At 37.3% G+C, this 23,810-nt stretch overlaps 1 protein-coding gene across 9 annotated transcripts in view; it reads left to right on the forward strand.

Moving 5' to 3' along the window:
* Positions 1–23,810, forward strand: part of ATP2C1 (ATPase secretory pathway Ca2+ transporting 1) — a 166,089-nt gene that overhangs the window by 115,665 nt on the left and 26,614 nt on the right. For all 9 annotated transcript variants that reach the window (XM_035727662.1, XM_027583549.1, XM_035727672.1 and 6 more), the window contains 6 exons: positions 2,829–2,924; positions 3,004–3,093; positions 4,909–5,013; positions 11,705–11,861; positions 15,036–15,206; positions 16,488–16,585. In XM_035727662.1, the coding sequence (XP_035583555.1) occupies positions 2,829–2,924; positions 3,004–3,093; positions 4,909–5,013; positions 11,705–11,861; positions 15,036–15,206; positions 16,488–16,585 (717 nt within the window). The remainder of the gene's footprint in view (positions 1–2,828; positions 2,925–3,003; positions 3,094–4,908; positions 5,014–11,704; positions 11,862–15,035; positions 15,207–16,487; positions 16,586–23,810) is intronic.

Raw genomic sequence — 23,810 nt, forward strand, 5'->3', positions numbered from 1 at the left:
ATTATCAGCGGGGCCTTTTCCTTATGCTACCAGTCTTGATCCCACTGCATTTGTACAGTCCAGAAACTTTGAATCATCCTTGGCACCTGTCTTTCAATCACCCCTAGCCGTTTGTTACCAAACTCTTATTCTTGCTCTATATGTAGCTTGAGGGATCTTTTAGAACCAAATGTTAGCAAGTTTATTTTAATTAATTAAGATGTCTCAATGGCTTTCCATTGTGACCAGGAGTCTTAAGTATGGCCTTTCAAGGCCCCTACATATTTTGTTCCTTATTTCCTTCTTTATCCTTATGTTTCACTTTGCTTTCTGGGTACCAGATGCATGACTTTATGATTCTCTCAGTGTGACAAAACTCCTCCTACTTCAGGCCCTTTGCTGCTGTTCTCACTGCATAGGACAGTCTGTTATGTCTTCATCCTTTGCAACTCAGTTCCAGCCAACCAACCAACCTCCCTCCCTCCCTTCCTTCCTTCCTTCCTAGGCAATTAATTAGCATACAGTATATTATTAGTTTCAGAGGTAGAGTTCAATGATTCATCAGTCTTATATAATACCCAGTGCTCATTCCATCCTGTGCCCTCCTTAATGTCCATCACCCAGTTTCCCCATCCTCCCTATCTCCCCTCCAGCAACTCTCAGTTTGTTTCCTATGATTAAGAGTCTCTTATGGTTTGTCTCCCTCTCTGATTTTGTCTTACTTTTTCTCTCCCTTCTCCTATGCTCCTCTGTTTTGTTCCTTAAATTCCACATATGAGTGAAATCATATGATAATTATCTTTCTCTGACTTAATTTCAATTAGCATAATTTTCTCTAGTTCCATCCATGTCATTGCAAATGGTAAGATTTCATTTTTTTGATGCCTGCATAATGTTCCATTGTATGTATATATACCACATCTTCTTTATCCGTTCATCTATTGATGGATATTTGGGCTCTTTCCATAGTTTGGCTATTGTGGACATTGCTACTATAAACATTCAACCCCACTTCTTTAAAAAAGCTTTGCTGACCACCCAGAACTGGCCATATGTTATTTGTTTTCATAGCACTCAGTGCCTTTTAATTTTCAGCCCAGGTAAAATTTTCTGTTCTTTATACTATAAGTTGTAATAGAGCAGAACTAAGTTGCCCAACACAGGGCCTGCCTCCTGGTAGTAAATACTTGTTGAAAGAATAAATGAATAGATGAATTATTTTATTTTAAAAATAATATTTTTGGCAGTGTCTTAAGTGCATGTCATCTGTGTGTGTTGGTTAATTTTGAAGCTAGGTAAGGACAAGTTCCAGTTTCATCCCAGTCTTGAAAGGATTTCTGGCTGGTATGTTCATTCACACTACTTAGGATGGGTACAGTATTTTAAATTGTATTTGCATCCAATTTGCTACATCATTAGACAGATTGACAGAAATTGTACTTAGGTTTATTTAATTCCATTTTACATAGGCTTTAAAATGAGACTATTGATATTTAGGGTGTTAGATTTGGTTAAGGATACCCAATACTCTGTTGTTGAATGTGCCTTTTCTGGATGATTCAGGGTCATTGGGGTTACATGTGCTTGTGTGGTTCAGGTATGGAAGGTAGAATATAAGTTTCTGTTGTTTTAAGCCCATTCTTTCATATGTCAAGCATTAACTGTTAATTTCTCTCTAACCTGTCTTATTTTTACTGTGAAATTTAACTTTTGTTGGCTTAGTTTGTTCTAGCCATACGGAATAAGTATCTGGCTTTTCTCTACCTCTGATTTTTAAAACTGGCATGTAATATACTATGTTAAAGTAGTTTGTAAGTGCTAGGTTAAATCATGTAATGTCTCTGAGCCTGCATATTTGCCAAAAGAATTCTGCTTTTTTCTGGGTTTCAGGTTTGTCACAAATGTTAGATGTGGAAATGGATTTGAATTCTTGGAAAATTTACTGTTTATAAATGTAATGTTATATAAATTTAAAGCTCATTTATGTATAGAGGTTTTCATGGTTATCCTTTATTATGGCATATTTTAAGTAGAAACAATATAAAATTATATTAATTATATTTATATTAACAATATAAAATATATTTATTAAATATATATATTAAATATATAAACAATATAAAATTATATTAATTATATAATAATTATATATTAATGTTTCTACTTAAAATATACTATACATTGTTATAATTATTAATTTAATTATTAATATAATTATAGGTTTGTCGTTATGGTGAAAATTAGAATCTATATTCTTTTTTTTTTTTAAGATTTTATTTGTTTGACAGAGAGAGGCACAGCGAGAGAGGGAACACAAGCAGGGGGAGTGAGAGAGGGAAAAGGAGGCTTCCTGCTGAGCAGGGAACCCGATGAGGGGCTCGATCCCAGGACCCCGGGATCATGACCTGAGCCGAAGGCAGACACTTAACGACTGAGCCATCCAGGCGCCCCAGAATCTATATTCTTTTTTTTTTTTTTTAAGATTTTATTTTATTTGAGAGAGAGAGAGCGCACGAGTTGGGGAGAAGGGCAGAGGGAGAAGGAGAGTATCTCAAGCATGCTCTGGGCTGAGCTTGGAACCCAGCATGGGGCTCAGTGTCACGACCCATGAGATCATGACCTGAGCTGAAACCAAGAGTTGGGCATTTAACCAACTGAACCACCCAGGCACCCCAGAATTTATATTCTTTTAACTATTAAATGTTCTTTTAGACACATGCTTTTCTAGGTATATACACTAACAGTAATCATAATGTATAAAATGAAATGAACACAAGTCATCGTAGGTTTTGTTTTTTATAAGTCACTATCTACCAGTTGAATTATTGACCCCACTTTATGTTCCTTAGGTTACTGGTGTTGGCTACAATCCGTTTGGGGAAGTGATTGTTGATGGTGATGTTGTTCATGGATTCTATAACCCAGCTGTTAGCAGAGTTGTTGAGGTAAATATTTCATTCTCTAAGAAGGTGACTTTTCATAATGACTTAGGATGGGTTCTTAGTTTCTGTATATTTCTTTTAGGCGGGCTGTGTATGCAATGATGCTGTAATTAGAAACAATACTCTAATGGGGAAGCCAACGGAAGGAGCTTTAATTGCTCTTGCAATGAAGGTATGTGCCTGATTTCTCTTTGACATATGAGAACTCACCTTCATAAGAGAATGTAAGGCCATCAATTTCAGTATTACTAGTTTTTAGGTGTAGAATGAAGATTCTTTAATATTTCATTGTATTATTGCCTTTTGGGGACCAGTTTTATTCTTCCTGGAAATACAGAGCTAATCCAGCCTTTTCACTATAGCTTTATCCCTTACATTCAAGAAATAAATTAATGACCAGTGACTAGATTTCTTCTTATGAAGGAATGTTTTCATAATATTTTCCATAATAGAATCTTGTGTGGAAAGCTTTCTAAATGTGTGTAGTTGCTGAAGTACTAACTTCCAAACGAGTAAAAGGCAGCATTATTTAAGTAATTCTATGTAAAGATATTAAAGCCATTATGAGAAATCAGCTTTTCTTTCTCTAGTCTTTCCATTTCCTCCATTATCAATTTCTTAAATGAGGATGTTATTAGAATTTGTGTTGGGGCATCTATCCCAGTTGATGTCCTCTTCTAAGTCTTTGATGAAATGCAAAACCTAAAGTCCCCTTTGTCACTCCCATAACAAAAATTAAAACTCCTACTTTCAAGAGCAGTCTTAGAAAATTTTGAGACTTGTGTGAAACAGGACACCTCTAAATGAGGTTGTTCGAATTGAGATTCAATATAGAAATGTAGGTTATTATATTTAATTTAATAAAATAAAATTGATAGTTTTAGAATATATATAAAGCTACATTTCTTTATCATTTTGTTGTAACTAAAATAGCATTGAATAGCTTTTTGAAAGATATTTAAAAGTTCAATCTGTTAACCATCATTTACCGTGTTACACTTAACCTTATACTCTTAACTTTTTTAAGAGATAAAGAGTGTGAAACCACCTCCTTAGGACTGGGGATCTCACGTTTTAGGGAGTTGACACTGACATGCAGGGAACAAATACAAACTAGACCAGTAGAGCAGATAGTTAAGTCTTAAAGGTTAAGCCACATATAAGAATAAGGCAAATTCAGATTTGAGACCTCGGCTTTGAGGGATAAGCAGGATTTAGATGGGTAAGCTAGGAAAAGAGCAAGGATAAAATGGAGGAAAAAATAAGCCTAGAATGTGTGGTGGCTTATTCATTGGTGAGCTCGGATGGAAAAAAAGGAGTTTGAGTAACCCAGAGGATTGTTAAATAGACCGCATGGTGCGTTTCTGGAGGACCTTTGAAAGCCAGGAAGAGTCGGGATGTGTTTCAGGAGATAGCAAAGAGACAACAAAAAGCAATAAGCTAGGTTTTTCAGTAGTTTAAAAAATATTTTTGAATATTTGGAGGTTAAAATGTAGAGGGTATTGTGAAGAACAGCTAAAGGACGCTGATAGTAGTCAGAATATCAAGTGGTAAGATGGTAGCAACAGGAAAGATATATTTGAATTCCTAAGAAGTAAGAAATTGAATTTGAAGGTTCTGTTGATCATAAAAGTACATGATCAGTATTGGTTGGTTGGGTACCTTTTTTTATTTGTATCCTGCTTCCTTCGAGAATTTGATCCAATAGAGATTTTAATCTAGTCAGTGTTGAAGAGTTGGTCTACATATGGTCCAGGTAGCATGCCTTAGCCTGTATGTACACACCCAGGCTTTCATCTTGATCATGTATGTTGCCCTTCAGAGAAATGTGGTATATGTAGATGGAGCACTGCTATTCTGTCACCATTTTTTGAAAAATACCCAGGTATCTCTAGCCAGCCAACTGTAAGCTGTGACCCTTGTTCTCTGTTAAAGGAAAAAATAGTCACATGTTGGTGAGAATTAACTTTATTTTTGTGCCATATAGATGGGTCTTGATGGACTTCAACAGGACTATATCAGAAAAGCTGAATATCCTTTTAGCTCTGAGCAAAAGTGGATGGCTGTTAAGTGTGTACACCGAACACAGCAGGTACCCTTCCATGTAAAGAGTACTTACTAAATCTTAATATAGATGACTGTATTGTATTTATTATCCACCTTTACTTTTAAACAATCATTGAGCATAACAAAGGCCTATTGCTTTAAATTGTGTATAATTCATGGTAACTCATTCTTGTTGTTCTCATGTTCTCTTTGAATTCATGCGTAGGGACATCAAGTTTTGCTGTGTGAGCAAACAGCTTAAAATGAATTGGAGCCTGGTTTCAATGTCCTAGAACTTATGACGCCAGATTCTATCAACATTTTTGTTGTTGATGACTATGTACTATACGTTTCTGCCCTCTGGTGTAAATCTGTGTTCTTTCACTGAAGGAATGTCTTGTCTTCAGAACAAACAGAACTACATTATTTTGTGGAAAAGTGGTTACCAAATGTGTATAATTCATATTAGTTGATCCAGCTTACAAACTGGCAAAATGACATGCACTGATATTTCAAGCTGCTACTAGAAATGTTTACAAAATTATTATCTTATTATATTATAATTATATAATAATATAATATATATTATCTTATTTATATTAATATATTTATATAATAATATATAGTTATATATTGTGACATAATATATATATTATACTACATATTATCTGCAGCATATAATTGTCAGTCATAGTTGCTGTTACCAGCTTGATGCTTACACTTACTTTGCCTTTAAAATATACATATTTTGTTATTTTTATATTTTCTTTATTATGAATTAATAATTGGTTCTGTGTTTTCACCTATGAGCAAGAGACCATTACATCTCTGTAGACATGAATTGAGTGAGAGGATTTCCCCTCACCCCCATAAGTAGGAAACATAATTGATTTTATTTTAAAGATTTTCTTTTTCCTCTGTGACTTATTTTATTATTGTAAATTTGTACCTCTTAATCCCATTTATCTGCTTCACCTATCCCCCACCCACCTCCCCTCTGGCAACCATCAGTTTGTTCTTTGTATTTAAGAATCTGTTTTTTGGTTTCTTTCTTCGTTGGTTTTTTTACATTCCACATATAAGTGAGATCACATGGTATTTGTCTTTCTCTGACTTCACTTAGCATAATACTTCTAGGTCCATCCATCTTGTTGCACATGGCAAGATCTCATTCTTTTTTATGGCTGAGTAATACTCCTGTGTGTGTGTGTGTGTGTGTGTGTGTACACACACACACACACACACACACACACGCACCACATCTTTATCCGTTCATTTATTGATGGCACTTCGGTTGCTCCCATATCTTGGTTATTGTAAATAACGCTGGGAGGAGCTGTTGGATAAATAATTTTTATGTGTTGGAATGTTAACTCTTGATTTAAAACCTGCTTGATCCATGTTCTCAATCCTTGTCCAGAATTACCTTACTAACTTGCCCTGTTTAAACTTGAGGGAGAACAATGAGGGGGTCGGGGTGGTAGCAAGGGTTGCAATAGATGGAGAGAATGGTGTGGATGGAGGGATGGCCCAGTGGTGGGACACAAGGGCCATCACCGAGGACGATGGGCCAATGATCGAAAAAGAGAATACACGGTAGGGAAGGCCTTGTGTCCACAGCCGCGGGGCTAGAGAGGGGAGGGTCATCCTCTCCGAGACCACTGAGCCCTATCGTGGCCCAGCGACTCCTCCACTAGGGCAACACTAGGGGACCCGAGGGGAGGACGATTCCCAAGCAGAAAACTAGGTAGGACATAAAACTGTAATCCACCTGAGCCGTCAGGAAGATCAGAGAGGTGCTGTGCCTCCCAGCCAGCGACACTATGCAACACTGCAACTGAATTGAACCCGACGTAGCCGCCATCGCTGCCGCCTGAGGAGTTCCGTGGGTCCTGCCCCTCCGCCACCCCGCAGGCCCTATTTTTAAAGATTTTATTTATTTATTTGTCAGAGAGAGAGAGAGCAAAAGCAGGGGGAGCAGCAGAGGGAGAGGGAGAAGCAGGCTCCCCACCAAGCAGAAAGCCCAATGCGGGGCTCGATCCCGGGACCCTGGGATCACGACCCGAGCCGAAGGCAGACGCCCAACCGACTGAGCCACCCAGTGGAAACATACTTGATTTTAAAAGAAAGGCCAATTTGGCCAACATTGAACTTGTGAATAGGTGTCTGCCAGGAACTCTGATCATGAGAGGAAAAAAGATTTCTATCTAATCTTTAAAGGAACTTTTATGAACTGGGAAGGGAGACAAGTGAAAATAAAACTAAAAATAAAATGCCTTTTATAAGGGGTGCCTGGCTGCACACCAACTGTGCATGCGACTCTTGATCTCACAGTTGTGAGTTGAGTCCCACATTGGGCATGGAGCCTACTTAAACCTTGTAACATGAAGTTTTCAAAAATTGCATTAGAGTAGATAATTTTCAGCTGATGTCCCTTGACATAGAGTTGTACAGCAAGAATATGTATATGAGTTTATTTGGAAGGTCTGTTTCTTTACATTTTATGTATGATCACATAGTAGTACTTCAAGATAATGTGGCTCATGTAAAGTTTAATGATTTGACTTCAGCAATTTTGAATCTAACTTCATCAAAGTTGTACTTTGGAAATTGTACTTTGATGTTACAGTTTGATGTTCTCAGTTGTGGGAGTGGGAGATAGATATAGAGCAGGATATAAGTTTGAAAAGATTTGTGTGATTATTATTCTCATTTACTGATCTGAAGAGCTTCTCTTACAAAATAAAACCAGCCAATGTAACTAACAAAACCCAAACCCACTGATTTGACTCAGGATCTAGAAGAGGTCAGCCTGGCACAGATGTGACAGATTTACCAATTTAAAAATAATCCCAGGGGCTCAAATAGTCTTAAAAAGACTTTCATTTGTGCATGTTAGTATTCATTTATTTATACGTCCTCCCTGGAACCTGCCAAAATGACAACCAATGCATGAAAGACATAAAAAAGAGAAAATACAGAAGACTCAAAGTGAAGATGGGGACTAAGGCAGAGAGCTAAAAACAGGAGATCAGTTTGAAATTCTCCAAGTGCCTTCTGTTTCTTGAGGCCAGATCATTAGCCCTTTTTTCACCCCTGTGGAATATCAGAAATCTCATCTTGGAGACAAGAGTGGAGGGCAGGGCGCCTGGATGGCTCAGATGGTTAAGCATCTGCCTTCAGCTCAGGTCATGATCCCAGAGTCCTGGGATCGGGTTCCGCATCGGGCTCCCTGCTCCTTGGGAGCCTTCTTCTCCCTCTGCCTCTCTCTCTCTCTCTCATGAATAAATAAATAAAATCTTTAAAAAAAAAAAAAGAGTGGAGGGCAGAATTAAGGCTTACAACTGAAAACAGTGATTAAGGTCAAGTCATTGTCCTGAAGGGTAAGCCTCTAGCCCTAATTTCACTTTCTTAGAATGCCTGTAGGGAGGTATCTCCCTGCCCTCACTCTATAAGTAAGAAGATTGAAGAGTTGTAGAGAAGCTGACTGGTCCCAGGCAGATCCCAATGGTACAGAGTATTCTTCTTCTTCTTTTTCTTCTTTTTTTAAGTAGGCTCCATACCCAGCGTGGGAGTCCAATCCAGGGCCCCAACTCACAACTCTGAGATCAGGACCTGAGCTGAGATTAAGAGTCTGATGCTAAACTAACTGAGCCACCCAGGTGCTCCTAGTACAGAGTTTTGTTTTTTTTTTTAATTCATTTATTTGAGAGAGTGAGCGAGCAAGCGAGAGAGAGATCAGGAGCCGGGGGGAAGGGCAGAGGGAGAGGGAGAAGCAGATTCCCTGCTGAGCAGGAACCCCACTTGGGATCATGACCTAAGCTGAAGGCAGATGCTCAGCCAACTGAGCCACCCAGGGACCCAGTACAGAGTGTTCCTAACTAAACTCTTCATTCACTGGTAGAGTTTTCTGACTGCTGGTCATCATTTCATCACCCTACAGTGAGGGCCATCATTTGATAAATCCTATCAATGCCCATGGAGCTTCTAGACCTTTAATTTCTTCAGTCTTAATGTAAATGGACAGTCATGGATTGCTAGATACTTGGGAAAAGTCTTCAGTAGGAAAGGCACAGACCAAATCAACAGAGAAAGTGGTCTCAGCAAAACAATGATAATGCTGGATGCTGAAGAAAATTTCCAAAGACCATAGAAAATGACAACAAAATACCTTAAATAGAACATTTTAAAAATAAAGTCAATGAATCTATCAGAAAGTGGAACAAAAGTTCAAAGAGGTGCTTAATAGAAAAGGTACAAAAATCAGAAAATAAGTAAGACAGCTAACACCCATCTAATAGTGGTAACAGGAAGAGAGTCCAGAAAATGGGAAGGTTTTTTTTTTTTTTTTTAAGATTTTATTTATTTGACAGAGCACAAGCAGAGGGAGAGAAAGGAAGAAGCAGGCTACCTGCTAAGCAAGGAGCCCGATGTGGGACTCGATCCCAGGACTCTGGGATCCTGACCCTGGCCAAAGGCAGTCGCTTAACCAACTGAGCCACCCAGGTGTCCCGGGAAGCTTTTTTTTAAGATTTATTTATTTGAGAGAGAGAGTGAGAGAGATTGAGTTTGCACGCAGCGCACTGGAGGAAGGGGAGGGGGAGAGGGGAAGCAGACTCCTCGCTGAATGGGGAGCCTGATGCGGAGCTTGATCCTGTGATCACGACCTGAGCCTGAGCCAAAACCAAAAACCAAGAGTTGGCCACTTAACTGGGCCACCTGGGTGCCCCCAAAATGGGAAGATTTTGTCAAATAACACCAGACAATTTTTCAGAGGAAGGACTTCAGCTTCTAGAGTAAAATTGCCTACCAGCTGCTCAGCGCAATAAGTTATGTTAAAGAAGGGTGAGGTAAAGGGATAAACACAACAGTGCCCATAATCAAGAAATTTGAGGGTGCTTAAGGAGAATTCTGAAAACTTCCACAGGTTTGGGGGCCAGAGAGGAGGCAAGGGGAAGATCATATACAAAGGTTTAGGAATTAAAGTAGCTTCTTTAGGCTTTTCAGTTGTAACACTGGAGTCTGGAGGCTGGAAGATAATAGAGGAATGTCTTCAAATTGAGAGGAAATTTATTCTCAGCTGAACTTAAAAAATGTGATAGAATAAAAATGTTTTCAGATTATTTTTTCTTTAAAGATTATTTATTTATTTGACAGAGAGGGAACACAAGCAGGGGAGTGGGAGAGGGAGAAGCAGGCTTCCTGCAGAGCAGGGAGCCCGACGTGGGGCTCGATCCCAGGACCCTGGGATCATGAACTGAGCCGAAGGCAGATGCTTAACGACTGAGCCACCCAGGTGCCCTCTTTTCAGATATTTCAAGTCTCAAAATGTGTATCCCACACACCTTTTCTTAGATACTTGCAGATATTTTATTCCAAGACTAAGACAGTAGATAAGGAAAAGGAAGACTTAAAACCTGGAGTTCTAACCTGGAGAATGGTGCAAAGAATCCCCAGGATAGAGGTGAAGAGAAGTTCCTGGATACTAGTCGTGGAGTAGGCCTACAAATCGACCAACTCAAACTAGAAAGAAAAGGAGAACAAGACTCAAGAAAGAGATCTTCAGTAATGATGTGGAAGGAATAGCTTCCTTGCTCGTTTAAACATATAAAAAATACCAAAATAAATAAAAAAAGAGGAAGTTATAATCTTTTTAAAAGATAAACAGGAAAAGAAATATATTTGATTTATATAGGCTATGGAATCAACATCATACCTTCCTCTTGCCTCTCTGCCTTCTAATATCTGCTCACTAGTTACTTGGGGACCCAGGCAGATGGAAGCTGCATCTCAGTGTGAGCACACAGTGCCCTAGCAGGGCCAGAGGAATAGCACATTATTTTCATTTGGAAGTGACACAGTACTGCTCATATTTATCCGCCAAAACAAGTCACGCCTGACTTCAAAATGGGAGAGAAGGGCAGGGAAATACATTTCTGTTATGTGCCTGCAAGAAGTGGGATGCTTGTGAACTGTTCTAGTGACTAGTAGTTTGTTCAGCAGTGAGGAATCATAAAGTAAAAAGAATACTGGCAACTTTTGCTTTAACTATATTGTAACGATGGGGAGTGGAGGAATGGGTAGTAGGAGTGGCCAAACTACAAGTTGTCACAGTGGATGATGTATGAAATTGATCAGTGAAAAAGTAGCAGTATAAATGTATTTAAGAACATGGAGATAAGTACCAAGGAACAGCTAAAAGAATTAAAATTGGCTTGGCTCTGTGGAGTAGGACTAGAGGTGAAAGAGTTTGGGCAGGCGACTGTAGTTTTTCATTGTAAGCTTTTCTATAATGCTAGGGTAAAAAGTAAAAGGTTTGACACCCATAATTGCAAGGTGGTTATGAGAAGCAAATGAGATCACATACATTTGTACGTATAATAGCAACTAATGGAAAGCCTGAAGCACTGCTTATGGGCTGATGATAGATCTCTTTCCTTTTCCTGTTAGGTTGTAAGCCTATCCCCTTAGAGTGCCTAATCCAGGGCTTCGTATAGCATTGCCTTCAGTGTGTGGAGGTGAGGGTGAGAAGTAGATGCTGTTTTCTCTAGAGGGTAAAGAAAGCTTCCACAAATGAGCTTTTAATCTTCAGAGTTCAAGTGCCACTCAAAGCCTTATTTAGGCTTGAATAACTTGTGGGGATTATGAGAAATGCATGCCATGTATTGTTGGACTCCAGTGGCAGATAGGTATAAGTTGAAATTAACTTGAATTTATTTGCTGTTTTTTCTTTTTAGGACGGACCGGAGATTTGTTTTATGAAGGGTGCTTATGAACAAGTGATTAAGTATTGCACTACATACTACAGCAAAGGGCAGACCTTGACACTTACCCAGCAACAGAGAGATCTCTACCAACAAGAGAAGGCACGAATGGGCTCTGCAGGACTCCGAGGTAAGGCCATTTCAGCATAGTCCCCTAGGGTGGAAAGATAATGCTTTTTTCTTTTCCTTTCTTTTCCTTCCCCTTCCCCTTCTTTTCCCTCCCTCCCTCTCTTTTTCTTTGTTACATTGAAGTAGAGTTGACATACAATGTTATATTAGTTTCAGGTGTGTACAACATATTGATTTGACAAGTCTATACATTGCTCTATGCTCACCATTTATAGTGTGGTCACTATCTGTCACCATATAGCATTATTACAATATTATTGACTATATTCCCTATGCTGTACTTTCCATCTTCATGACCTTTTTATTTTATAAATGGAAATTAGTCCCTCTTTATCCCATTCACCTGTTTCACCCATCCCTGCACACTCCTCAGTGATGCCTTCTTTTAATTTTAGATGATTTCATGCTTCATATCTGAGCTGTCCAACTCTACACGGGCTTTGTAGAAAACTGCCATTTCTGAAGTGTTACGTTTTAGTTGGCTATTTGTCCCCCAAAACACGAGAAGTTGGGAATGTAGCAGAATGTGAAATTTCTATTTCTTACAGACCTGCGTTGGTCTCTGAGTAGGTGATAGAAATTTTATTTTAGACAAGTTTTTCTTGTGAGAAGGGAAATGGAGGAAGATAAAATGATATTACTCCTTCCTTATTTCATCATTTTGACTGTCTTATTTATTAATAGATCTAAAATACTTCCCTAAATATTAACATTTTAAGCCTCTAATTTGTCCTTTAAACTGAGGTGATTGCTTACTTATTGCTCTTCTGCTGATCTCCTTCCCTTGTCATTTACCAGAAAGGAAAGAAGTGTCCAGATTCTGCTTTATTTCTGTGTTGCTGACTGAACAGTGATGTGGAGAGAGGGTCTGCTATGCACATACATATTAGGCTGTTTCTCTTAGGGTCAGCATGTGTAGGATTGGAAAAGCAGGGGTTGGGGCCATACCTGGTTTTAAACTCTGGGTAGTCATCTGGCTTGTGGGGAATATATATACTTACGTAGTCTCTCTCAAGGAAATTGGAAGAGTTGGCCTCCTTAATCTTATTATTTTTACAGAATTGAAGTCAAGCACAATCCTGGGAAGAGGAAGCAACTTAGTATAAAAAATACTCCCCTTATTCATGGTTCACTTAAGCAAGGGCTTTCTGTGGTTATAAAACATTTGGTTAGATCTACAGAATTTCTGCTCTTATAATGAGCTAGGTTTAGAAAGATATTCTTGTAGCTTTGAAGGCAGAGTTTTGTTATTCTTAGCAGTTCACAGCAAGAGGGTCCAAAGTTGGCTTGGGTTTAGAGACGCTAAAGAAGTTTCAGAGGTTTCACACTTTTTTTTAAAGATTTTATTTATTTATTTGACAGAGACACAGCAAGAGAAAGGGAACAGAAGCAGGGGGAGTAGGAGAGGGAGAAGCAGACTCCCCGCTGAGCAGGGAGCCCGATGCGGGGCTCCATCCCAGGACACTGGGATCATGATCTAAGCTGAAGGCAGACGCTTAATGACTGAGCCACCCAGGTGCCCCGTTTTCACACTTTTTTATTTTAACTCTTTTCATCTGAAGGATCATGGAGGTTTGTGTATGTGTGGTGTTTTAACATTGTGAAATAGACCAGAGTTGGTAGAGGAGAAAATCTCCTGTTTCACAGGGCTTTAGGGAAACATTCTGGTCATTTCATTTGTTTCTTGCTTCATGTCTTTTCCTTTGGTTAAGCTCCGCTTTCTTCCTCCTCCTGAAATTACCATAATGGGAACAGAAAGACTTCAGATTTAACTTGATATGTACTTAGTTTACGTCTTATATAATACAAGTACATGATTCTTGATTTTGAAATTAGAGTATGTTTTGTTTTTATGTTTTAGTTGGGGACCCTCCTCATGAAAAAGGTCTGCCTAACCTTATCCCAAACAGTAGCGGTAGATTTTCATTTGTGCTAAGGAAGCAAACAAATAAATACAGGATACTCTAGGCTAATACCACCTCTCCACTGAGGGTGCCAGGAGCTGCTCTCCCTTTCTTAGGGTTTGCTGACACACGAATTTATACTCACTATTCCTTTCTGTAGTCTTCTACCTCTGTTCTGACACCAGGGACTATCAAGTGTCTCATTCTCTCTAGGGTGAAAGCCTTTGGGGCTCACATCTACATAAATAGTTAGGTGTATGACTCTGACATTGGGAAAATAGAAGTCATTTGCCTCTAACCTTGGTTTTCCAAATATATTTAATCCTTCAAACCTTTTGCTTGAATAAGAATGGATACTGCTTATAATCTGGTTATGACTTTTCAGTTTCTCCATGAGTTACATATGTTTAGTTGGTGTGCTTTTTTGTGTTTTCTCTGGTATATTGTTCAGTCCAATAATATTCCAGATGGACACACATCCCTTTAACTCATTAGGTAGTTACCAGAAGTTCCGAATTCTGAGAATAAGTTAAATGATATTTGGAAATGAGAACAGTGTTTTGTGTTATATCTTAAGTGCTCGAGGATGATGGGAAACTCCCAATAATGATATGGTGGTGTTAGATATTATTAGAGAACCAAAGTTACAAATAAGAAATACTTATTAATGTTATGAAAAGAGTGAAAGAATCCAAACTACTGTTACTAATGGTTGTGCATTCACTTTACAGATTACTTTACCTCCCAGGGTTTGTCATGTACAAAATTGTTGTATGTTGTGTATAATTAATCAATAAAGCCTTCTCTTCAAGCTATTGAATTGTTCTGGAGACCTATAAAATGGAAAGATGAAGATACATTCGTAGCAATCCCCTTCAGAGGTGTCTGTTTAAAACTGACTTTCAAAGCTCAACAAACCCATAGTTCTCCAAATACCTAATTATTTTTTCTAAAGAGCTAATAGTTGATGTTTAGAAGAGCTGCGTGTAGTCACTTTGTAAAAACATTCTTTATTCACTCCTTACTTGCCTTCTCTGCTTAACAATTCTTTAGTCTTATTCCTTTTAATATTTAATAGCTTTCAGCAACCCCATATTAGAACCATTAAACTAATGTCTTAACATGTAATACATTTTTATATATAATGATTATATCATAACTACAATGACATTTTAGTCTTAAGTGATTTCTTTGTCTCTAGCTTTTGTCAAGAAACTTGTAATGCTTTTGTGACTTACATTTTCTTTTTTTGGATTTTATTATTTCCTCAGTTCTTGCTTTAGCTTCTGGTCCTGAACTGGGACAGCTGACGTTTCTTGGCCTGGTGGGAATCATTGATCCTCCTAGAACTGGTGTGAAAGAAGCTGTTACAACACTCATTGCCTCAGGAGTATCGATAAAAATGATTACTGGAGACTCACAGGAGACTGCAGTTGCAATTGGTATAACTAGGCTGGTCCCCCCCCCCACCTTTTAATAGTTTTAAATTAATTGCAGTACATAGCTTTGAACCATTAGATATAAAATGTATACGTATAATATTGACGTTGTACAATTAAAATGGACTCTTTTATTCACACTGTATAAAAATGTGGGCAAAAATTTATTTTAGGTTAAAATAGTACTGTTAATTGAAAATACATAATTATTAGGAAATCACATATGTTTTATTCACAGAAGAATAGTTGATTATTTTTAACCTCATAATCCACTATGCTATTGGATTATACACATGAAACATGAAATTTAGTTTTCCCTTTAAACTTGATAATTTTCAAAACAGACTTTGATTTGTACCTGATTTGGAAGAAATAGCTTGTGTCTATATTCTGTTATTACATCACATATATGCTTATATTGTTTGAATGCCATTTAAGAATGCCATTTAAGAATACCCTAAGGAATATAACAGAAGAGACTCCTGGGTGGCTCAGTTGGTTAGGCATCCGACCCTTGATTTTGGGTCAGGTCATGATCTCGGGGTGATGGGATTGAGCCCCACATCAGGCTCTGTGCTGGGCATGGAGCCTGCTTGGGATTCTCATTTTCCTTTTCCCTCTGCAAACCCCCTCTCCCCCAATATATTTATGGGAAAAAAGGGCACTGAAAGGTAATCTGGAGTTTATAAACTGTGTAAACTGTTGTGAACTGTTTAACAGTTTAACATACTGATAAACAATTTACTAAAGTCCATTAATTCTGATTTTATTACTATGCGGAGAGACTGGGATAGGAGGTTCACACTTTATGTTATCTAAGAAGAACATGTCACCAGAAACATAACATTGTTGGGAAGATTAATCCTAGAAAAGCTTTTCAACATCTATTTTCTTTTACATATAACTACATGATTATCACAGATCCACCACTGTTTTGTCTGGCTTTAGATTCTTTACTTAAAATGCATTCTGGTCTTTATTAAAATTGAGCTACTAAGCAAAACCTGATTGGCCCTATTTCAGTTCTTAGGTATGGTGGGTTAAATTGTGAAAACTCTTTATTCTTAAATTTAAACAAAAATAAAACAAACAAAACCCCAGATTTTTTACTAATTCAAATAGGTTTGTCTTACTAGTAATTTGTCTTGTGATCTCTTGGTATAAAGACATTTTGTACTTAAAAAGAGAATGGATAACAAATCATATTAAGTGAGCATTATGTTGACTAGCCTAAGAAGCAAAACTTACTTGTTCAATTATGTTTTTTCTCCCGTTTCACTTTAGCTAGTCGTCTGGGATTGTATTCCAAAACGTCCCAGTCAGTCTCAGGAGAAGAAATAGATGCAATGGATGTCCAGCAGCTTTCACAAATAGTACCAAAGGTAGGCCTAAACTTAAAGCCTTTTAGATGGAAAGGCCTTGTTCTGAGTGTTACCATTTGTACTGTTACCTTCATGAAACAGACCAGTGGGGACAGGAGCACCGGTTATTGATCCAGATCGTGATGAATCTTATCATTGAAGTCAGTCTCATCACTGAGAATGTTTACGATGTCTGAGAGTATTTGATCATTTTGAACACCAGAGCAGATTGTTAACTTGAGCAGGAGTCAGCTTTCCTCTGAGGAGGGTTCTATGGAGGTTAAGTGGTTGAATTGTCTTTATAAAGTACAGAGTGGTGAGAGACCATTACTTTGTATTTCTTACCCTTTTGTTTTAAATGTGACATGAGTATTGAATGCTTAAAAAAGAATTGAGGTATTGTTTACATACAGTAAAATTTACCCTTTTTAATGTACAGTTTTAAGTTTTGACAAATGCATGCAGTCTTGTAACCAACCACAATCAAGATATAGAACAGTTCCATCATATCCCCACATTCTCTTGTGCCTTTTATAGTGAACTCCTCTCTCTACTTTTAATACTTGGCAACCACTGATTTGTTTTCTGTCCCTATCATTTTGCCTTTTCCAGAATGCTCTAAAAATGGAATCTCATAGTATGAGGCTTTGGATCTCTTTCTTCCATTTAGCATAATGCTTTGAGATTTATCCATGTTGGTTGTGTGTATTAATAATTTGTTCTTTCTTTTAATTGCTGAGTAGTATTCCAGTGTGTGAGTGAATGTTACTTGTTCACTGGTTTGAAGACATTTGTATTATTTCCAGTTTTTGTTGATCATGAATAAAGCTACTGTAAACATTTGTGTTTAGATTTTTTTTTTAAAAAGATTTTATTTGATGGAGAGAGACACAGCAAGAGAGGGAACACAAGCCGGGGGAGTGGGAGAGGGAGAAGCAGGCTGAGCAGGGAGCCGGATGCGGGGCTCGATCCCAGGACCTTGGGATCATGACCCAAGCCGAAGGCAGCCCCTTAACCGACTGAGCCACCCAGGCGCCCCTGTGTTTAGATTTTTGTATGAAAATAAATTTTCATTTCTCTTGAATAAATACTTAAGAGTAATAGCCGTGTCACATGGTTAATATAAGCTTAACCTTGTAAGAAACTGCCAAGTTGTTTTATAAGGTGGCTTTATTATTTTACATTCCTACCAGCAATGTTTGGAAGTTCTAATTGCTCTGCATTCTCACCAGCACATGGGATTGTCAGTTCTGCCACACCGCATTCTAATAGGTAGATAGTGTTATCTTCTTGTGGTTTTTATTTGCATCACCCTCACGATTGATGATGTTGAGTATCTTCATGTGCTTATTTGCCATTGATATATCTTTAGTGAAGTGTCTGCCCTGCCTGTTTTTAAGAAAATTGTGTCTGTTTTCTTAATGAATTTTGAGAGTTCTTTATATATTATAGATACAAGTCCTTTATCAGATATTCAATTTTGAAAATAGTTTTTCCTAGTCTGTGGGTTATCTTTTTATTCTGTTAGGACTCTTTCAGAGAGCAGGAGTTTCAAATTTTGATGAAGTCTATTTTATCATTTTTCTTTCTTTTATGGATCGTGATTTTGATGTCTTCTCTAAGAATACTGTGCCTAACCCAGTGTCACAAAGATTTTTTTTTTACCTATATTTTCTTCCAAAAGTCTTAATATTTTTAGATTTTACACTCGTTTGTGATCCATTTTGCATTTTTGTGTATGTATGTGAGAAATGGGTTAAGTTTCAATTTTTTGCATATGGATGTTCAGTTGTTTCAGCACTATATGTTGAAAAGACTTTTTTTCCTTTTAGTTTAAGCTGAAAAAAAGACTGCTTTTTTTCTTTGAAATGCCTTTTTACCTTTGATTGTAATGCTTTTCTAGCAGATTATTTATAGGACAAGTGTCTCCTCTTCCCTAACACAGTAACTTCTTTAGAGCCTTCAGGTATAAGATTATTTATTATCTTAGGATGCTTTGGGGGGTGCACTTCACAAAGCCTGATTTGTAGGTACATAGGTCCTATAGGAAGGGCCCCATAAAGGATAGGCAGCATTATTGTATCTAAGTTCTTGACAGTTCGAATTTCTTGTCCTTGTTGTTACTTGACCTATTTATGCACATATATTTGTGTAGTCTTTAAAATAAATGCTTATCATCTGACTTTTACTTTATTAGGCATATTCTACCTATTTGTTGACAGTAATAAAATGTGCTACCTTCTTCACTTATTTTACATTCAAAAGTGCAAGTTATATATTTAGGACACTGGATTTTCTTAGGTTATTTCCACATCTTAAAGCTTTTTACAATACAATTTTCTGATTAGAAAATTTATTCATTAGAGCGCTGTGAATTGTGTAAGACTGATGAATCACGGACCTGTACCTCTGAAACAAATAATTATATGTTAATAAAGAAAAAGAAAAAAGATAGTAGGAAGGGAAAAATGAAGGTGGGGGAAATCGGAGCAGGAGACCAACCATGAGAGACTATGGACTCTGAGAAACAAACTGAGGGTTCTAGAGGGGAGGGGGGTGGGGGGATGGGTTAGCCTGGTGATGGGTATTAAGGAGGGCACGTTCTGCGTGGAGCACTGGGTGTTATATGGAAACAATGAATCATGGAACACTACATAAAAAAATAAAAGAAAGTATATGTTCATTGTAGAAAAACAAAACCTAGAAAAGTAAAAGCTAGAATGGAAACTGCCTGTAATACAGTCCAGATACTCAGAGGCTATGCATCCACAGAGCATCCAAAATAATAAAATAAATTAACCCATTTCTTTTTAAAAAAATGTGTTTAACAAAACCTGGTTGAATAACACTTTATAGTGTTATAAACGTGAATATTCATTTAACATAATTTCAGCATTCCTGAAATCATTAGTGATGATTATAAAACATGTTTTTTAATTGGTGCACAATATTTTGCTTGAGTATACTGTGTGTGTATAAACACATGGCAAATACATGGTTGTATAATCATTTTCTTGTTGAAATTTTAGCTTCCATTTATTTTTTGTTACTGTAAAAAATACTTCAAGGATAATAACAATAAGCAACCATTTACTATGTGCCAGGCAATGCATATATTACATACATTATCTATTTACTTCTAATAGCCATCTTATAAAGGATAGGCAGCCCCATTTTTACAGATGAGGACATTGAGGCCTAGAGAATTTGGGATACTTATTTGAAGTCTCAGAGCTGATGAGTGGTGGCAGTAGCATTGGGACTGGAGTCCAGGTCTTTGTGACTCTGAGGTCATCCGTTGCTTACTGATTCATTGTGAACATTATTGTACACGACTTTGTGCCCATCTCTGATTATTTCTGTAGAATAAATTCCTACAGGTGAAATGTTTGGACGATGACCAACACATTTATAAAACGCTTAAGATGTATTGGTGAAATGTCCTCTGAGGTTTTAGTTTATATTGCCACAACCTATGCTTCATACAGTAGCATTAAGTCCCTAGGCCTCCATCCTCACTTGTGGTTAGACCTTAGGTATAGTTACTAGTAGACATATACTGTTTTACTTGTTTATGTTTTCTGTTTCTCATGCTATAGTTACTCATGAATGCGGTTTTCTAGCATCTGGGAGCAGGATGGGCATTTGCTTTATTTTACATTTAGTGAGGAAGTTATTTCCATATTTGAGTGGGACTGTGTGCGTTGTGTGTGTGTCCTTTGCTGATAGTTTCTTCGTGACATTTATTTCTGAAATAAATTCTGTATTAGGTTACCCCGGGGGTATTGGGGTATAGTGTACATTAGTAAATATATGTGAAATCTGCAGTTAATTAAACATTTTCCCATTAGACCTTTGTTCAACCTTTTCTTCCAAACCTATTCCCGGAGATGGTAACAAGTAGTGAAACTGACAGATTTGAAGTTTCATTTTATTTGCTTTCTTGGTTCATTCTCTAGGCTCTCTGATAAAAATGCTAATGAGCTCTGGAAACCGACTTAAAGGTACTTAGAGAAAGGAAGTAGCAAATTGCAAATTACAAATTATACCATCAGCCTGGACAAATTACATCTTTTCCAGATAAGAGTTTTTGTGCATTAATTATGGAAGATACCCTGATACTATACCAAAGAGACTAAAATAATGTAAAACCTAAGCCTTGTTAGAAGCTTGTTGAATTACTTAAAGTCATCCTACTCTAAAGAGGAATTCCATAAATACGAGGGCTTCCTTCCAGGTATTTCTTTTGAATACCTAAATCTTTTCTCCAAATATTATTAATGAGTTACTTTAGTGCTTTGGACTTAGCCGGACTCCCCTTTCCCCCCAACGTTGTTTTCTTTCCCACTTCATCTTGTGTTTGTGGAACTCTCTTATAGCCAACATGTATACTTGTTCTGATGTTTTTACTTCATATCAGTTTAAATAGCTTTTCTTTTATTAGTGTTAAAAGCAAAAAACTTTTCTTCTAAATTGCCAGCTTGCTGAGATCTTCCCACATCTACTAAATTGCCTTAACTCTTTTCCTTATTAAAATGGTTTTTAGCTTTCTCTTTCCGTAATTCAATCTTATTTCAGATCTAACATTGCTCTGTCCTATTGACTTAGAGCTAATTAAAGGGTAGTATGGAAACTGAATTTTGCTTAATTATTTATAAAGTCCAACTGGGTGTTCTCATTGGTTTTTGTTTATGAATTCTTCCAGTGTGTCCTATATTTCCTAGTGATAAAAGTGGACCTTCTGTTTTCTTCTTTGTTTTTTTATAGTAGTACCTCCAATTGTATTTCTACCAAACCTATTAACCAAATCTCTTTAATTTAATCCTAATCTGTGTGCTGTTTAATTTTTTCTGAAATGCATCAGGTATCTTATTATCTTTCCTGGAAGATTGGGGAAACTGTAGCAGGTTATTTTAATGCCAGGAACGTTTTTCATTAACCTCTCCTTTAATACTTTACTGTTTTATTCTTTTTAACACCCTTGTCTATCAGAACTCTGAGTGCTAACCACAAATATGACACTGAAAAGAAGGCATGATAAGAGACAAATACATAGATTTTCCTCCCTCCTTTTGATGATTTTCATCTTTCCGATATTATTCCCTAAACACTCTCCTTTTCTGACAAAGTTCTACTTCTTTTTTCACTGTCCTTTTACCATCCTGTCTTCATTCTGTCCTCTCCCCTCTTGCTCCCAAACTACAGAGATTGTATTGTGTGCTTTTACCTTTAATCAATATATTCTTTTTTTCTAGGTAGAGAAACAGATGATAAAGGTGAAAAGATTATGAATAGAGGAAATTCAGTTACCCCCAAGTTTAATCCTAGCTCTGTGATACAGTGATGTAGCTCAATCTTTAGTCCTTTCTGTTTTTTTGTTTTAAATCTCATTTCTTTAGGCCATAATTTTGTGTCACTAAATTTAGTGTTTTTAGTCAACTAAAAAGATTGACCTGCCCTTCTGATGCTTTAAGAACAGATTTTACTCTGTACCACATGCAAAACATCAAGTGAGTCTTCAGTTTTGCATTGAGATCTCCTTAGTCTCAAAACTGCTGCTCTAATTTTTGAGCTGCCACCAAAGCTTTGAAACGCTAAAAATCTTACATCAAATGGTAGGTATACGGGATGCATGTCAAGTAATTTGTTCCTGTACAAAAGAAATATGCTTTCAGTCCAACATTTGGCATCTTTGCTGCCATTGTCAGTGATAACCTTCAGTGACTATAATGGAATGATTTGCAGTGTTTCAAATGATTTGCAGTGGAACAAAGGCAAAATTTTACTCTGTTCAACCTGAGTATATTGGTAGTTAGCCTTTTATTTAAATATTCTGTAAAATCCGCAGTCTTTGCTAAACACTCTTGTACTTCAGCACTGTGTGCTACATGATTAATTTCTGCAGTAATGTAGAATTTTCACTTAGAAGACAACTAGTATACTTTCAATGCGTATGTAGTTTAGTCCTTTTTAAAGACACACTAAAGAGTCTGAGTGAATTTTTGAACTCTTTTTAAAAGGAAGTATATTCTCCAAATACAAATTATGTGATTCATAGTACCTAGAGGACCTAGGCATATGTAATAATGTGATATTACAGTTAAATTGAGTCTTTTGCTTAAGAAAATAATCCTCATTTGTTTTAGACCTTTATTAAAATTGGGAAGGAACCTGAGAACAATCTATATGATGGTACTAAGAGTCATTCAATGATTTATTAATTCATTTTGTATGTATTTATGGAAGACTGAAGGTATAAGACAAAAATCTCTGCCTCCAATGGAACTTATAGTCTAAGATAAGTAAATATGTACATTATGTCAGATAAGTGCTAATGAGCAACAAAAGCAGAGAAGAGAGAATGGAATGATTGAAGAGGTAGATTGAAATTTTTAGATAATATGACTAGGAAAGGCTTCACTGGCAGGCCATATCATATCTGAGGAAAGAGCACTCCAGACCAAGGGAACACAAAGGCAAAGACCTTGAAGTGAGTGTGCATGGCATGTTTCAGGAACAGTGAGGAGGCCAGTGTAGGTGTAGTTCAGGTGACTAAGGAGGAAGGGGCATGCAGTTCATGCAGGACTTGGTAGGTAGTAACAGACTTTGGCATTCATTCTGAGGATAGGAAGTCATTTGGAGGGTTTTGAGCAGAGGATAGATGTGATCTCATTTCTATTTTAACAATTTCATTATGGTCACTGTGTTCAGAAGAGACTGCAGGAGGCAAGGGCAGAAATAAATCAGTTCAGGTATTGGCCCAGAGTGTTGGCAATGGGCTTAGAAGAAGGTGGTTGAATTCTGGATTGAGGATGGAGCCAATAAGATTTGCTGTTAAACTTCTTGTGGCTTCTGAGAGAAAAGGAGGAATCAAGGATGACTCCCCAAATTTAGAGCCTGAGTGACTACAAGGATGTACTTACCATTAGCAGAGGATATGAAGGAGCATGTATTTTGGGAAATAATGGGTTCACTTTGTGATATTTTAAGTCTTAGATGAGACATCCAAGAGGAAATGTGGAATAGGTAGGTGGATTAATTTCATTGGTCTGGATTTTAGAAGAGATATGGGGCTGGAGACAAAAATGCATAATAATAAAATCTAAATCTAAGTCTGGATGAGATCACCTAGGGAGAAGTAGGGGATTCTTAGACCTCTTATAGAGGGGCCTTTAAGAACTAAGTTGTGGAGGGGCGCCTGGGTGGCTCAGTCGTTGGGCGTCTGCCTTTGGCTCAGGTCATGATC

This window comes from Zalophus californianus, chromosome 1 (assembly GCF_009762305.2).
Source record: "Zalophus californianus isolate mZalCal1 chromosome 1, mZalCal1.pri.v2, whole genome shotgun sequence".
In the NCBI taxonomy this organism is placed as follows: domain Eukaryota; kingdom Metazoa; phylum Chordata; class Mammalia; order Carnivora; family Otariidae; genus Zalophus; species Zalophus californianus.